The sequence below is a fragment of the Bos taurus genome, chromosome 2, assembly GCF_002263795.3.
Source record: "Bos taurus isolate L1 Dominette 01449 registration number 42190680 breed Hereford chromosome 2, ARS-UCD2.0, whole genome shotgun sequence".
Taxonomy (NCBI): Eukaryota; Metazoa; Chordata; class Mammalia; order Artiodactyla; family Bovidae; genus Bos; species Bos taurus.
Window position 1 is genome coordinate 111,901,113 of NC_037329.1, and position 16,778 is coordinate 111,917,890.

Genomic DNA, 16,778 nt, shown 5'->3' on the forward strand with positions numbered 1-16,778 from the left:
TCTTCCATGTATTTTGAAAAGGCTATCCTCCAAAGTATACAAATTATGTTTCTTCATCCTCCTCATCACTTACCAAGTTTGCTAACATGCCACAAGACCATAATTCTTTCCCAGTACTTAAAAAAAAAAGTTTAAATGGATTCACAGTTACAGGCAGAGTTAAAAATTACATTGATGTTGCAAACCCTTTATTATGCATGATGGATGGGCTTCCTCTTCCACTCTGTCCCTGTTATAAACATATACTTATACAACACAGTGACCTCTGGGTTGAATCAGTCAGAGAACTCAAGGGGCCAGCCTTAGGTAATACCCCTACTGCTTCTGTGTAAATCACATACAATCAGTAATGTTCAACCTGGTCTTAAGCTTGAACTCCAGGGGACGCGATTCACACGCACCTGCCGGTGAAAACATCCACCAGCAAGGGCCAAACAGACCAAACCGTGGCTAAGCAAGATTGCTCAGAGGATAGTAGGCTTAGAAATCAGGTTTCTTGTTTCCACCAGCTCTATTTAGAATTCCAGTCCCCCTCTGCTGAAAATACTCACATGTCATCATCCACTTTCTTACAAAGTTATTACACCTCCTGGATGAGCAAGCCCACACCTTAAGACCTCTGCCCTGTATCTCCTCTTATAGCTATTGCCCATATCTTTTTTCAGGAGGGGTGGGGGGCTATGCCTTGTGTGACTTGGGGGACCTCAGATCCCCAACCAGGGATCAAACTCGTGCCCCATGCATTGGGAGCATGTAGTCTTAACCACTGGACCAAAAGGGAAGTCCCAGATATTGTCCATGTCTTTAAACCTGGGCTATCACATTGGCCAGGAGCCATGACTGTCTCTTGGTACCTAGAGTTTATAGCATTTAACTAGGTATACAGGCACTTCCCTGGTGATCCAGTGGTTAAGAGTCTGTGCTCCCAATGTAGGGGGCCCAGATTCAATCCCTGGTCAAGTAACTAAATCCCACATGCCGCAACTAACACCCCCGCACAGGAAGATAAACAAACAAATAAAAATAAATATTAGAAGAGACACAGATGTAAAGAACAGACTTTTGGGCTCTGAGGGAGAAGGTGAGGGTGAGATGATTTGAGAGGTTAGCATTGAAACATGTATATTACCATATGTAAAATAGATGACCAGTGCATGCATGAAGCAGGGCACTCAAAGCCAGTGCCCTGGGACAACCCAGAGGGATGGGGTGGGAGGGACACAGGAGGGGGGTTCAGGATGGGGGACACATGTGCACCTGTGGCTGATTTATGTCGGTGTATGGCAAAAACCACCTCAATATGCAAAGTAATTGTCCTCCAATTAAAATAAATTAATTAGTTAAATAAATAAATATTAAAAATAAATAAAAATTTTAAAATAAAAAAGTACACAAAATTACAAATACAGAGTTGGGTATAAAGTTTAATTAGAATGAGAAAAAATGGGAGTGGATCATAAATTTTCTAAAAAATGTTTAAAAGTCACAAAAGCATATGGGTTTCATCAATTAAATGCCTGACACACTTCTATAATAGCTTACATATTCATTAAATGGCCACAAAGTCATTGCAGCTAAGATACCTTACCTTTGCAAATGTGACCATAGGAGCTTGCAGCCTTGGAAGGGGCCTGGCCCAGGAAACGCCCTGGAGTTGTCACTTCACTGGCCTCACAATTCACTGGTCTCTAGTTACTGGCACTGATTCACACCACTGAGGGAATCAATCTGCTAAAGACTGGCTGCCCTTTAGAACTCTAGCTTTGCTGCTACTCAAGTTACTTAAGCCAATGACATATGTGGTTGGTATTTTCTGGAGCTTGTCCCTTCAAAAGTTGGAATAGACTTTTAGGCCACATAAGCTTAAAGAGCTCTGCCCTGGCCTTTCACAAGGACTAGGGTATCATGGGACTCCAGCTCTCTATCCCGCACAGCAGTGCCTCTTGTGCATTCAGCACTAGGAATCTACATTTTATTGTATTATGGTTTGGTTTAGCTGCCTAATATGTTTGTGCTTTTCAGGGAGACAGTGTTGGATTATACCTAGTCAGTTCTCATGAATCCCAACCTACACATACATGGTATCTCATTGCTTGACCTAAGGAGGTACCCTTTGACCCTCCCTTCTTAACTTGCTTTCTAATTCTGTGCTCAGAACATGTTTGTCACCCCCACTGGTGATCCCAAGAGCACCAACCTCTGTGTTTGAGGATCAGTGTATTAAAAAGCAGAGGCATCACTTTGCTGACAAAGGTCTGTATAGTCAAATCTGTGGTTTTTCCATTAGTCATATATGGAGCTGAGAGATGAACCATAAAGAAGGCTGAGCACCAAAGAATTGATGCTTTTGAATTGTGGTGCTGGAGAAGACTTTTGAGAGTACCTTGAATAGCAAGGAGATCACACCAGTCAATCCTAAAGGAAATGAACCCTGAATACTCACTGAAGGACTGATGCTAAAACTGAAGCTCCAACACTTTGGCCACCCAATGCAAAGAACCAACTCATTGGAAAAGACCCTGATGCTGGGAAAGACTGCAGGCAAAAGAAGAAGCGAGTGGCAGAGGATGAAATGGTCAGATAGCATCACTGACTCAATCGACATGATTTTGAACAAACTCTGGCAGAGAGTGGAAGACAGAGGTGCCTGGCATGTTACAGTCTATGAGGTTGCAGAGTCAGATACAACTTAGTGACTGAACAACAATATCATCTTCTTCCTTTCAGAGTGTCCTTTTTCTTCTAATCATTTTGTACCAGTGTCTACAGGTACCTTCAAAATAAGGTACCTCTTAAAGTCATCCCAACCAGTTAATCTCTTCCATCATTCCATATTTTCAATGTCTAGCCCCAGTACACTCAGAATAAGCTTTGAGAATTTAGAGGTTTAAGACTATGCATTTTCTCACTAAAAACAAAAAGACAGTCTTTTTATTCTAAAAAACTTTTATTGGGTAGGGGTCAGGGAAAAGTCCAGGGCTACTTTGAGATGTTCAGTTGTACTAAAAGTAAAAGGAATATTACAAAGGCCTCCCTTAGACATCAGCAAGTACAAATACATGCTTAGGTCCAAAAGACAGGGAAAAAAGAAAGCAATAATTTTTTCTCTTTATCCAATTATATTACATGTGTCTATTCATGCTCAGTGGCTCTGACCAGATACACAAAGCAAACCACACATACACAGTCAATTTTTCAACCAGCTCCTCAAATGTTCACGGACTTAGCTGAAGTACCAGATCCCAAGAGAACACTGGTGACTCTGTTTCTATTTGGCAGGTGTTGCTAATTCATTGAGAGTTTTAGAGGACAGTCGTGATACTCCCTGCTCACAAGCCGGCTAAATGGGGGGCCCCCTGAGACCTACCTATCAAGACCTTCCACTCAATAACCAGGGATATGAACAACCAATCAATGTTTCATTGTGAAGGGTCTCTCTCTTGAAATAGCAGACATTCCCTGCTTCCCAGATTTAACTGGAACAAGAAGCACCATACAACCTGCAAGCCCTTTAAAACTATTTCCTATGGAGGGGAAACTCAAAATAACCTAGGGGTATCTTGGCCCTAATTCAAGAGGCTTTAATTACTGAAGTTCCAAAGACCTTGTTAAATGCCTGTTTCTCCTATAAGGTGATTCCACAGTAAGGGCCCTGAGGACAGAATTATAAATAACTCCCTGGCATATTTTAAGAAAGGTTGTTCTGTGGAATTTCCAAACCAGTGATTTCTCAAGTACCTTGTAAAATACCCTTCCTGTGGCATTTGGGGAAAGCCAAATGAACATCAGAAAGTTTAAATGCATTTTTTGAGGTGATAACACATCTAGAAATAAATGCAGCAGGTTCCTAATAGGCAAGCAGAGAGGCTCAGGGGTACCCTGTATCTTTCTCAGTATCCATTCACCTGAGGACTGGTTCCCTGGATGGGCAGGAGCAAGTCATCAGCTCAAAGATGTGCCAAAACCGTTATTTGGAAGTCATTCCTAATGTTGTTTTACTAACTCAAGCAGGCCCTTATTTTCAAACAGCAGCAAGAATGGCTTTACCGCCAATTTCTAAAAGATACTTTGTAGTGCTCTAAGATGTTGTGACCTGCTGTCATGAAAACAGAAAGACAGATAGACTCAACGATGCTGTGAGAAGAAGAACCTAGACGTGGCAGAGCAGGCATGGAAGCCAGGCCCTCAAAGGTATGCTGGATCAGGGGTTAGGCAGATCATCTCATTTGGGAGGGCAAAGGTCAGTGCGGTGAAGCACTCTTTTCTCATAGTGACTGTGGGCTAATGTAGATAAGTTCCCTTATTAGGGATGATGGAAATCCAGACTGGATCTATAAGAAAAGCCCCATAGTATTTTATATAAGTATCACAGAGTCAGGAGCATAACCAAATGGATGCTTCAGGGCCCATTTATTCCTTGACAGCAAGCTACAGAATTCCCAATTTATTTATGCAAATAGGCACACACACAGCCTCTCCAGGAAGGTAGGAAATTTTAATTAAAATGATAAATGCCACTTTCAGTAATAAAGCTCTAGTAACCTTGGCAAATAGAATAACGATGTTATTCTTCTTTCCCAGGGCAACACGGGTATTTTAATGCAAGTCTTTTTATACCTCCCATAAAATTATTCTTGAAAAGAATAGCACCAAGTATTTAATATCTTTTTGAGAGGGAGGGATCCTCACTGATAAGGTCAAACATGAAAAGCAAAGACTCTGGAGCCCAAGTGCCTGGGTTCAAATCTCTATTCCACGATTACTAGCTCTGTGACATTGAGCAATCATTAAACTTCTCTGTGTCTCAGCTTATTCATCTTTAAAATGAGGCTAGAGAATTTCCTAGTGGTCCAATGGTTAGAACTCTGTGGTCTCACTGCTGAGTGCCTACATTGTGATGCCTGGTCAGGGAACTAAGATCCCACAAGCTGTGGCAGAGCCAAAAAAATAAATAAATAAAAGTGGGTAACAATATACCTCTTAGAATTGCAGTGATAATTAAATAAGTTAATACATGTGACTTACCTAGAAACTATACCCAGCACAAAGTAGACAGTAAGTGTCAGCTAATACATCGCCGCCGCCACCGTCTTTTCCCAGGGCATGAGAAAAGGTGTACTGACCTCCTGTAACATATCAGAATCCTCAATGGCTTTGACAGCAGATTTCTTGGATGTTTCCTGAATTTCTCCACCGATGATAAACTCATCCAGGATAAAATAAGCCTTTTCAAAATTAAAGATAATATCTAGCTCACAGACCTGGTAAGACAAAAGCAAATGTGTTGATAAACTTGCAGCAGTATCAGGGGAAACACGTGCCAGGGATTCAAGCTTTGCAATGGTGACACCCATGTGGCACACCAAAGATAAAAACATCAGATGGTATTTTTAAGGCCAGAAAAGCAGAACTAGGGGAATCCGAGCCCTGAAAAAAAAGTAAAACCACATTCTATTAAAGCAGAGCATGTCCACAGATAATACTGTTTAATGTCACAACAAGAAATTCGAGGCTCAGTCGAGGTGGGGAGCTGCTCAGTTCATCCTTCCATCAGCACAGATAAAAGCTGAGTCCTCGCTGACTTCAGTCATGAGGGCAGTTTCGTTGCTCCTGATCACTGGTCTGTAAGTTTGGCTCCTAGCTTTAGAACTCTCAGAAGCTCATTCTTCAGAGGCAAATTAGCTCAATTGTGCTAATTTTTCTCAAAACTATGTCTCAAAAAAGTGGTTCTCAAACTTCAGAGTGTGACCCAATCACCCAGAATGCTCACTGCAACACACACTACTAGGCCCCACCTCTGGAGTTTCCGATTCAGTAGGTTAAAGCCTGAGAGACTAAATGTCTAACAGGAGCCCAAGTGAGGCTAATGACGCTGGTGTGGGGACCACATGTGGAGAACCACTGCCACTGTCACAGACCAATGCAGAGGCTGATAGATTTGGTTACACGTAGCAAGTAGCAAGAGCATAATCCAAATAAGGCTCACTTCCAATGCTTCCACCAGCCAGCCAGCGAGGCCCCATCCCTACCGTTTCCCTTCCCACATAGTCCTCAACTCTCCCTTTCCATACCCTCCAGAATGTCTGCTCACCAAAAGCTTTCAGGCCTCTCTCACCTTCACTGCTCAACAGCACTGATACACTTCGCCAATCCCCTGCTTGAAAATCTCCTCTTGATGGCTGCCTGATGCTGCCAATACGACTCAATGCCTGCTTTCCTCCTCCATCTCTGAGGATTCTTTCCAGGCTCCTTGGATGATTTATCTCTCCCTGAACCTTGCATTCATTTAAAAAGTATTTAAAAATGCTTGAGACACATCAACAGACAAAGCAAAAAAATCTCTATCCTGCTGCTGCTGCTGCTAAGTCACTTCAGTCGTGTCCGACTCTGTGCGACCCCACAGACGGCAGCCCACCAGACTCCCCCGTTCCTGGGATTCTCCAGGCAAGAACACTGGAGCGGGTTGCCATTTCCTTCTCCAATGCATGAAAGTGAAAAGTGAAAGGGAAGTCGCGCAGTCGTGTACGACTCTTCGAGACCCCATGGACTGCAGCCTGCCAGGCTCCTCTGTCCATGGGATTTTCCAGGCAAGAGTACTGGAGTGGGGTCCAATTGCCTTCTCTGATGTTCACATCCTAGGGACCTGCTTTCCTCTTAAAGACTAATGTTTCTCAAGAGAGCCTCTTTGGGATACATACATTCTCCTGGATGATCTCATTGACCCTCTGCAGCTGTGTCTTGCATGCAGGTAACAGCAAACTGAGATGCCTGGGCCTGATCTCTCTCAGCAGTGCTCCTCCAGTATCTTTACCCACTAACCAGACATCTCTTCCTCCATATTCCTCCATCCAAGTCTCTGAATCCCAAACTGAAGTCAAGCATATTCCTTTCCCTTTAGTCCCTACTTTGCTTAGTAGCTGCAACCTCTATCTAGCAGCTCAATCTCATTTATTCTACATTTATTCCATTCCCCCTCCCTCTCCCTTTTCTCCCTCCCTTGGTCTCATCCCTCTCAATTTGATCACCAACTCCTATGGATTCCATCTTGTACATAAGCTCATAACCCTTCCATTCTTGCTTATTTTCACTGCTGTTGCTCAGACCTGCACTATCTCATGCTTAGGACACAAGAGAGTGCATCCTAGAAGGAGTGACCTTCTCGGTGGTGTCTGTGCCCACAAGAGGCCAACGACCACTAATGTTTTGCTAAAGTGCTCATCTGGCTCCTTTCCTGTGTGAGGTCTTCTGTCCAGGACAGTCTGAATTGCTCAGCATGGCCTGGGGCTTGCTCGCTGGCTTCCTGTGCTGGCACCCACCCCATGCTACAGCTACGCATTCTACAAACTCACCCTGTTCTTTCCTGCCTTTGCTCTTTGCACATTCCAGAAATTCCTGGAACATTCTCTAAATGTCCTTTTCTTTATTCTGCTGACAAAATCAAGCTCATTTTCCAAAGACAAATTCAAAAGTTATGAGTAAAATGATTCCCCCAAATCCTCATTTCTCCCTTTGAGGTTTTTGCATCACTTCCTGTATGTTCTCTCTTACATCTTGTGTGACTGAGTATACACTTACTTATCAATCACTTCCCCTTGTCCTGTGAGCTCAGGCATAGATCTTGCCTTAGTCATCCTTGTGTCTCTGGAACCTGGCACATAGTAGGATGCAATAAATGTCTGCAGCATGAATGAATGAATCAGCCATGATACAGGCCTTGCTTTTATGCTGCTGGGGACTAATGGCTTCCCAGATCTACAGTCCTCCGATTTTTATGACTTTACATAAAACGGATATCAATATTTTAACAAATTGCTCTATATATTTATGCTTTAGGTCAATAAACTTGCAGACTCTCCATCTGAACCTAGAAGCATAAGAACAAATAAGTACAAAATCACTATAATATATGGCCAGCTCAGATAAATTAACCTAACTAATCTGCAAACATTATGGTCTCTTCATTCGTTAGAAAATATCATCAATTCAACAAGTGTGGGACTTCCCTGGTCCAGTGGTTAAGACTCCACACTCCCAGTGCAGGGGGCCAGGTTCCATCTTTGGTTGGGGACAATCCCACATGCCACATGGTGTGGCCCAACAAAAGAAAAAGAAAAAAGAAATCAACAACTGTGTGTGTGTAACACACACATCTAAGTTCCCTCTCCCTACAGGGTCTGACTCTTTGTCTCTTTCCCTCTCTCTGTCTTTCGACACATATACACAAACATATATATATGTGCATATATGTATAGTTTAAAATGAGAATCTGTTCCCTGGGACATAATACTATAATCTAGGATTTCCCCAGACCGTTAGGGTTTCCTCTTAAGAACAACCATCAGAAAAAAGATGGCATTACAAAAGTACATGTTTTCAGCTTATAAACCTATTCTTTTATTTCTAGAACACTTTTACTCCAGGAATTTGAATGACAATGGAACCAAGTTTCTCAGGCAAAAATGTGGAAAGATCAGAGTATAGGTTAAAAGTAGAGCCCTGGACTGGGGATAATATTTACAGCATACATAATAGAAAGGGAAGTACACTATCCAAGATATAGAAAGAAGTAAAAGTTGCTCAGTCGTGTCTGACTCTTTGAGACCCCATGGACTATACAGTCCATGGAACTCTCCAGGCCAGAATACTCAAGTGGCTAGCCTTTCCCTTCTCCAGGGGATCTTCCCAACCCAGGGATCAAACCCAGGTTTTCTGCCTTGTAGGCAGATTCTTTACCAGCTGAGCCACAAGGAAAGCCCAAGATATAGAAAGAATTCTTGCAGATCCCTAAGATAAATACCACAGCATAAAAAATCAAATAAAGGCTGTCAAGAAGCAATTAATAGACAAGGCAAGAAATGGAAAAGGCCAATACACATCCAATGACACACACAGCCTCACTAGTTATCAGAAAAATGCAAACTGAATTAATGACCATCTGACTATTATGAAGAGAGAATACCCATTGCTGTTAAGTGTATGGATAAACAAACTCACACTCACTGTTGGTGGGATTTATAAACTTTACAAGCCATTTTGAAGGCTCAAATTGTAGTGTCCATCAATTTCAAAAGTACAAATCCTTTGACCCAATAATTCTTTGACCCAATAAAAGAATTTATTCCTATGCTATACCCAAACTAATGCACAATAATATGTATTAACAATAAGGATGACAGTAGCATCATTTGTAATAACAACTGGAAGCAACTCAAAGTACAGCCATAATAGAATTGCTTAAATAAAGTATGGTCTACCCCTACTTGGTATTGTATTATATACCATGGAAATTCTATGTTTAAGTTGGAAAGAGTAAAGTAGATTTCCATGGATAGGCATGGAAACAGTTTCTAAGACAGGCTAGTAAGAGGAATGACAGAAAGTTGCAGAATAATATGCATAATGCAATCCCATTTTTTTTTTACTTAAAAACCTGTATACATCTAGGATACATAAAAAATTACAATTTTAAACAATATAGATAAACAGGAAGAAAGCACCATAGATTAGACATTCATGCACATCAAAGAAGGTACAAGAAGTAAGCAGTTACCAGAGGTCAGAAGAGGCGGGAGGTCAGGAGTTACAGTAGCAAGAGCTGGGGAACCCCAGAGTTCAAGGCAGGTGTAGACCAGGAGTCGAGGACAGACAGGAACCTCATTAGGAGAAACCAGCAACCAGAATCCTGTGAAGTGAACTTGACAGATACTAATGCAAGTCCTCTGGGAACGTCTCATACCCCACTCTCCACTCTCCGAGCAGCAACTATCCCCAAGGCTATTGACCTCATCAGCAGCCACAAGGCAATTAATTTAGTGTACCAAGTTGCAAGGGATGGGATAAGGTCAGGTGACAGGCAAAGCCAGATACTCACAACACCCACGTACACACATACATGCACACTTTGATTATACAGTTACTAGTTCCAGATCATAAGGGAACTTGTGATGTGCTGCACAAGTTCTATCCGCCTTAGAAAGAATGTTACAAATGAGCAAGACTCATATACAGCAATTCCAAAATACTATTCGCAATTCTTTGAATCTAACCCCAAAGGGTTATTGTACCTGAGAGTAAGACGAGAACTTAAGATCTAATGCAGATTTTTTCAGCTACTATCTAATTACTCAAACATTACTTCTAATTCTACCTTCAGGGTGCTGCCCCACTATATCAGAAATACACCCTTGATGCTCAAATGAGTGCCCTCCATTTTATGCAAAAGCACATGGCTTCTGTGTTAATAAACACATGAGCCCCTTTCCTTATCTTTTCTCATTTTTTTCATGTCTCTGTATTCTGGAAGAAAGCTTATAAAAGGAAGAAGCAGTGGTCATTTAATGTTATCTTTGATCCCCTAGCCTTGTGCTTGACTATGGTTTTCCTGTAATTTGGCTTGAGGGACTTCCATTATAGCAGAACACATGATGTAGGGAGAGTATCAATAATTAAATCCTTTTGGATAGACTCTAAGAAGGACCTTCCTTTACTGAATTCTGTTCTAAAGAAAATACAAAAAGTTCAAGCTACATACAGCCAGTACATAAGTGTATATATAAAACAATAATGCCAAGTATAGAGGACACAGCAACTGACAGTTTACAAAGTACTGTCAATTACACTATAGCTCTGATCCTCACAATAGCCCCCATGAGCTTTAGCAAAGTAAATATTTCTATTAAACTTTGTGCATATCATTTTTCTTATCTGTGAATCAATGATGAGCCAAATTATGGGTCTGGTTGAGAGAGCCGGCTGACACGAGGGTCCAGGAGGACATATAGCATCCCTCTGCTGACAACAGGAAAACTCCCTAAATCAAGATCAAACCTCTCTGGGACAACAACATCCACACCATCAGTAAAATCTCATGTGGCAGCCCATAATGGGAAATTGGCAGGTGTCTAAATCCTCAATCTGACCCTTATCTCTTGACCCTAAGAGGCATTGCTGCTTAGCTTCTATAAATTGGGCTTCATGCTACTTAAGGAAGACCAAAAGATTAACTAGTTAATCCCTATAAATCTCCTGGGAATTGAAAAGTGCTAGAAGAAAAAAAAAATACATAACTTAAATAAGTAGCTTGAGATTTTGATTCATCTGTCACAGGAAGGTAATATTTTCTAGGGTTATGAGAAGCTCAGTACAGGTATTTTTCTGGGAGAGTGTAAGGGTAAAATTCAAAGAAACCTTCAGTATTAACACAGAGGAAAAGAAGACCAAAGAGAAATATATTACACCTGAGATGATGTCATGAGACTCAGTATTGATGGGTTTATTCATCACAGTTAATTAATAAAAACCAAACACCTACTGGGCACAGAGCCTTAAGCTGCTCTTAGCTTAATGAAAGATTCATTGAATTTTTTTAGTGCATTAAATTTTGGTCCATGACAAAGACAGGGCTTCTAAAGGTATGCCAAAATAGAATGAAAAATTAATGTCGGAGAAATTGGAATGCATTCTGATTCTGCTTATCCTTTAACTGGGTTTAGAATAAGTGAAGGTGATTCAAATTCCCTTGAGAAAGCAACGTGTTCTGAAATATCTGATATTTGGTCAAATAAGATTGAGATTCAATCCCAATTCACATTATCACTGTTGGATACATCTAAGAAAACACAACAGGTCACACCACAGTGCAGAAATGAGGGGGAGAAGGCAGGTTATGGGAAACTCTGAGCCTCAGGAGAACTCTCTTGCAAAAGGCCAAGTCGGCAGTTTATTTCAAAAGAAAGTACCGCGATGTCAGAATTCATTTGAATAACTGAAAGCACAAAATTAAATAAACCCAAGTTTGAAAACATGTCATTAAATACTTGGAAATATCTCTTTAAAAAATGAAAATAAACTTGGTGAACCAGGAGAGAGCAAAAGAAAAATGGTCTGTCTTATCACTTCTAAACACTGACCAACAAACTGAAATTTCTGAAGCAATATTTAGGTCTTATAACATCATTTACAAAGGAAAAAAAAAAAAAAGGAAGAATCATAGACAGAAAGGAAGGGAGGGAGGGCAAATTAATCTGGAAAACTTCCAAGTACTCATCTTTGTGAAAACTGTTGCAACAAATCTTATACAACCTTAACCAGTACCTCTAATGCTATTCATTCCGTTATATAGAATACACTACAGAAAACTCTTATGGAAGCAAATTCTAACAGTACTTAAAAATCTTCAGTGAACAAGGGAGTGGGGAAGAGAGTATTACTGAGAAGGACACATTTTCCTAGTCCACTAATTCATTTCTTGAGACTGCAAACTAAATAAAAAGTTTCCAGAACATTTGCTATAACTTGGCCCAGAGCTGGTTCCAAGTGTTGGAAAAAACAAACATGTAAGTCCCTGGTCATGATCTCTGGAGACTTGCAATCTGGTGTCAGGCAAATGCTGTACAAGTTGAGGATAATACAAGGCTGTTCCATGTTGCTGGAGCACTGGATATGCCATGGATAAAAAGACAGAAAAGTGAAAAGGTTGGAGAAGTGGGTCTGGGATCGATGTGCAGAACAAGAAAATGCAGGGCTAAGAAATTTGAATTTTATCCATTAAAGCTGGAGGAGAGTGACTGAGCAGGCATGTCATCTGAGATCTGTGCCTTGGAAGGATGGTGATAATGAACAAGCCAGAAAAGGGAATCAGAGATGAGCCCAGAAACAGAAAGGGGCAGAGAGGAGGGTTAAAAAAAAAGCAAAACTGTAATACCAGTGAGAGTGAAACAAGGAGATAAGTTTCAGTTCAATTTGAATAGACGGAGGGAGACTTAACTAAAGAGTGGAGAAAGATGTAAGAAACACTGTGCTTTTGCACTGAAAGATCCTGGGACATAATAATGCTAATCACAAGACTGAAGAGGTTTTCAGAAGATGATTTTAGTCCTTGTCACATTAAGGCTGAGATGACCACGAAGAAGCCCAGTGAAGACCGTCACCAGCAAAGTGAGGAAGAGTCACCTGGTGATGGGTTTCCAGGACAGAAAGTCTGGTAAACACACAGGAGAGGAAAAACAGCCAAGAGGGCATTTCAAAGGCAGGAGGAGGGAGGGAGCTGGGGAAGAAATCAAGTTGGGGTCTTGAGAAACACATGTTGAAAGTCAGCAGAACTCAGGGTCAGGGTGAGATAGAGAGGAGCTGATTTAAAGACAGGGTTGTGATGAGCAAGGGTGCAGGGCTGCAGAGACGTGAAGGCAGGTGAAGAGTAAAGAATCATCACTGGCGTTGACCACTAAGATTTCCTTGGAGGAGTAAAAGTGAAGTCAAGCCATCAGCTGCCACAAAGCAAACAAGTTCTGGCATAAGGGCAGCTCTGAGAGTATGTTACTAGGAGGTAAATGCATGGAGGCTGGATAGCAATGTGAAGGGAAAGGATTCTGGTCTTCTTTCAATACATACAAACAATATTAAAAAACACTTGGGTGTTTAGTGAAAGAAAGCAGCGTGTGTATCGTGTCCAAGTCTTTGTGACCCCACAAACTGTAGCACACCAGGCCCCAGGCTCCTCTGTCTGTGGAATTCTCTAAGCAAGAATACTAGAGTGGGTTGCCATTTCCTTCCAGAGGATCTTCCCGACTCAGGGATTGAATCCAGGTCTCCTACATTGTAGGCAGATTCTTTACCATCTGAGCTACCAGGGAAGCCCCCCCCCAAAAAGAAACCAGAGAGGGGATTAAAAAGTCATAACAGAAAAGAGAAGACAGTCCATGGAGATGAAGGGACAAAATATTAAGGAATCCTTCACAACTAAATTCTAGTTCATGAAAGCAAGGTGTCTAGTTGTGGCTCGGGCCTGGAGATACACACACCACCTGCTTCTGATAAGCTTTGGACCTTCCATTTACTAAGAATTATGGGAAGTAGGGAAAGCCTTCTGGTCCTTGGTACAAGCACAGTTCATACCTTAGACTTGACAGAGAGAGAGAAGAAATGTGATGACAGACTTAGAACTGAAGTCAAAGTTGGGGTGGAGACCAACTCATTCTAAATACCAGGACACCACTTACATTTCCAAAGTATTTGTCCAGCAACTCCACATAACGATGCACAATCTCTAGGGTCAAGAGCTCATTGTCCTGATTTTCTACTGCACAGCAAAAATATAAACTAGCATACCTTGAAAAGGAAAAAAAAAAAAAGATAACGTAAAATAGGATGACACATTACACAACCTGACAATGGTTTTTCCTATGAATATGCAGTGACCTCCTCCTCTCCAGGCAGTCTCCCTGTTCACATTCAAAAGGGAAACATCATTCACCACATTCAATACCCTCCCAAAATGTAAAGCAGCATATAGAAAAAACACGGTGGTGACTGGATCATTTCTGTTCATTATGTGAAAGATCCTCAACGAAACTGTACCTTGAGGTGCTGTGATCAGGGGACAGAGTCCTTTAACCGGGGTCTGTTCATGCTTCTTTGGATGGTGAGTTGTCCTGTCTAAAGTCCAAACCCCTGACCAAGGGGCCCAGGGGCCCACATTGCCCACCCTCTCACCTCACACTGTACTACAGTATATCCCATCCTCAGCTTGTCAAGTCCTCCCTCCCATGTGTGTTTCTTCTGCCTAGAATACTCCTCCCCTCCCCATTCATGGGGCTCACTCCTACTTCTCCTGTAGCTCTGAGCGTGGATGTCCTTGCCTTGGATGCCCCTGTCATGCATTGCTGTGCCTCCCCTTCCCCCAAAGAGTGTCTAGCACCATTCACTCTGTGTTTCATGGCCTGTCTCTCTCCGACCAAATCAGTGGCTTCCCAAAGGCAAGTACTGAGTCTGCCTTGTTCACTGTTGTTCATCCAGTAGCTGTACACAGTAGCTGTTGAGGAAACTGCTGAAGTCTATTCTTCATGTAACAGTTTAAATTACAACGGAACCCAAAGTTGTAAAAACCAGCAGGCAGAGAGAAGCAAGTATTCCCTTTTGCCTTTCCATCCCTGGGATGCTTATTACTGTAAGGTGCCTTCACTTACATCTCTCATGATGCTCATATGAGAAGCTTTGACACAGGGCCCAGCAGAAGAAGCTTTGCCCAGGCACTTACTGGTAATTTACTCCATTAAATATAGCCTTCAATGTTACCCTTGTCTTTCCCCTTCTGATTTTGTAAACATCCCTTATGAGAGCCCTTCTAATGTGCATTTTGCTTCTGCAGGGTCAGATCAATTATGTTCTGATCCTGGCTTAGGCATCAGTTATCTGGGTCTTTATGGGCAAATAACTTAACCTCTCAAGGCCTCAGTTTCCTGATCTAGAAATTGAGGTCCCTTTCTAGTATGGTCATGCCATGGCAACCAGGTGCAGCAATGAGAAGATATAAAGGCTTTAAAGTCAGAAAAAAAAATCTGGATTTTTCTGCCCGTTACCATTGAATTATTGCAACTGGGGATTAATTAGATTACTTACTTAAATTTTCTGTAACTTCAGTTTCCTCATCTGCAAATGTGAATAACAAAGAGCTTCTCATCTTTCTTCTGCATTAACCTTTTTTTCTATAGCATGTTACTAACTGAAACTGTTTTGTTTACTTAATAGGTGAATATGTTCCAAGAGACCAGGAATGCTCTGTCATTCTCTACTGCATCTACAGTCATTGGAATAGTGTTGGAAATATAACAGATGCCCAGAAGATATTTCTTGAATGTAGGCATACCTTATCAACACATAAATTATCTTAAATAAGTATCTAGAATCCATCCTAGTACATGGAAAACCATTCAATAAGTGAGAGTTCTCTTCTGTTTAGTCTACTGGTACAAACATTTGGGCTTCAGCCTTCAACGGTTACAGTAAATGATGGAATTGGTGTTGCAATCTAAAATGCTTAGGATTAAACAAACCAAACAGTAATGAGAAATTCAGTTCTCAAAAAGTTACTCACACCTTTTATAAACAAGTTTTAGCTCCTTCCAGTCAACAAAACTGCTTGTTCTCTGACCACGGGAAAGAATAATCTGAACAATTTCACGCGTGATCTTTTTCCTTTCCTTGTCAGGGAGAGTAGTGTACCATTTCTGCAGCCGTAACTTCCCTTGTCGACTGAAGAGCAATATGAAATGTATCTAGAACAAATAAAGGACAGAAAATTAATGGAATTTGGACAGATAAATCATTCTACCATAGATATTAAAATTAAGCAGCAGGGTTTTCAAAGGATTATAAGTTGGAAAAGAGGAAAAATATTTACAGTATGAAAACTATCCCATCTGGAAATGACATTTAACCCAAAAAGAACAAAGAAATGTATACAGTGCAAACATAGCTTATTTATACTACAGGAGAGAGATAGGTTCTCTTAATTCATTTTATGAGTCACAAACTCATTATAGAGATATATCATCTCTCCATTTCTCCCACCTCCCCAGTCCTTGCAACTACTGTTCTACTCTCTGCTTCTATGAGTTTGATGTTTCTAGATTCCACATATAAGTAACCCCATGCAGTATCTGTCTTTCTGTGCCTGGCTTATTTCACTTAACATGATGTCTTCTAGGTTCACCCATGTTGTTACAAATTACAGGATTTTCTTCTTTTGCAAGGCAGAATAATATTCCATTGTATGTATATGTATCTATGTATGCATATACACACACCATACTTTCTTTACCCATTCATTTGACAACGGACACAGGTTGATTCCATATTTGGGCTACTGTCAATAATGCTGCAATGAACATGGGGGTGCAGTTACCTCTTTGAGAAACTGATCGCCTTTCCATTACAAACATAGCCAGATGTGGCATTTCCCTCGGAACTATACCTAGAAGTAACTATCATACTCTAGGACC

General features: G+C 41.2%; 1 protein-coding gene across 1 annotated transcript in view; it reads right to left on the reverse strand.

Moving 5' to 3' along the window:
- Nucleotides 1-16,778, reverse strand: part of AP1S3 (adaptor related protein complex 1 subunit sigma 3) — a 66,838-nt gene that overhangs the window by 2,781 nt on the left and 47,279 nt on the right. Inside the window, 3 exon segments of the mRNA NM_001103296.2 lie at nt 5,124-5,261; nt 13,998-14,106; nt 15,874-16,052. Coding sequence (NP_001096766.1) covers nt 5,124-5,261; nt 13,998-14,106; nt 15,874-16,052 — 426 coding nt within the window.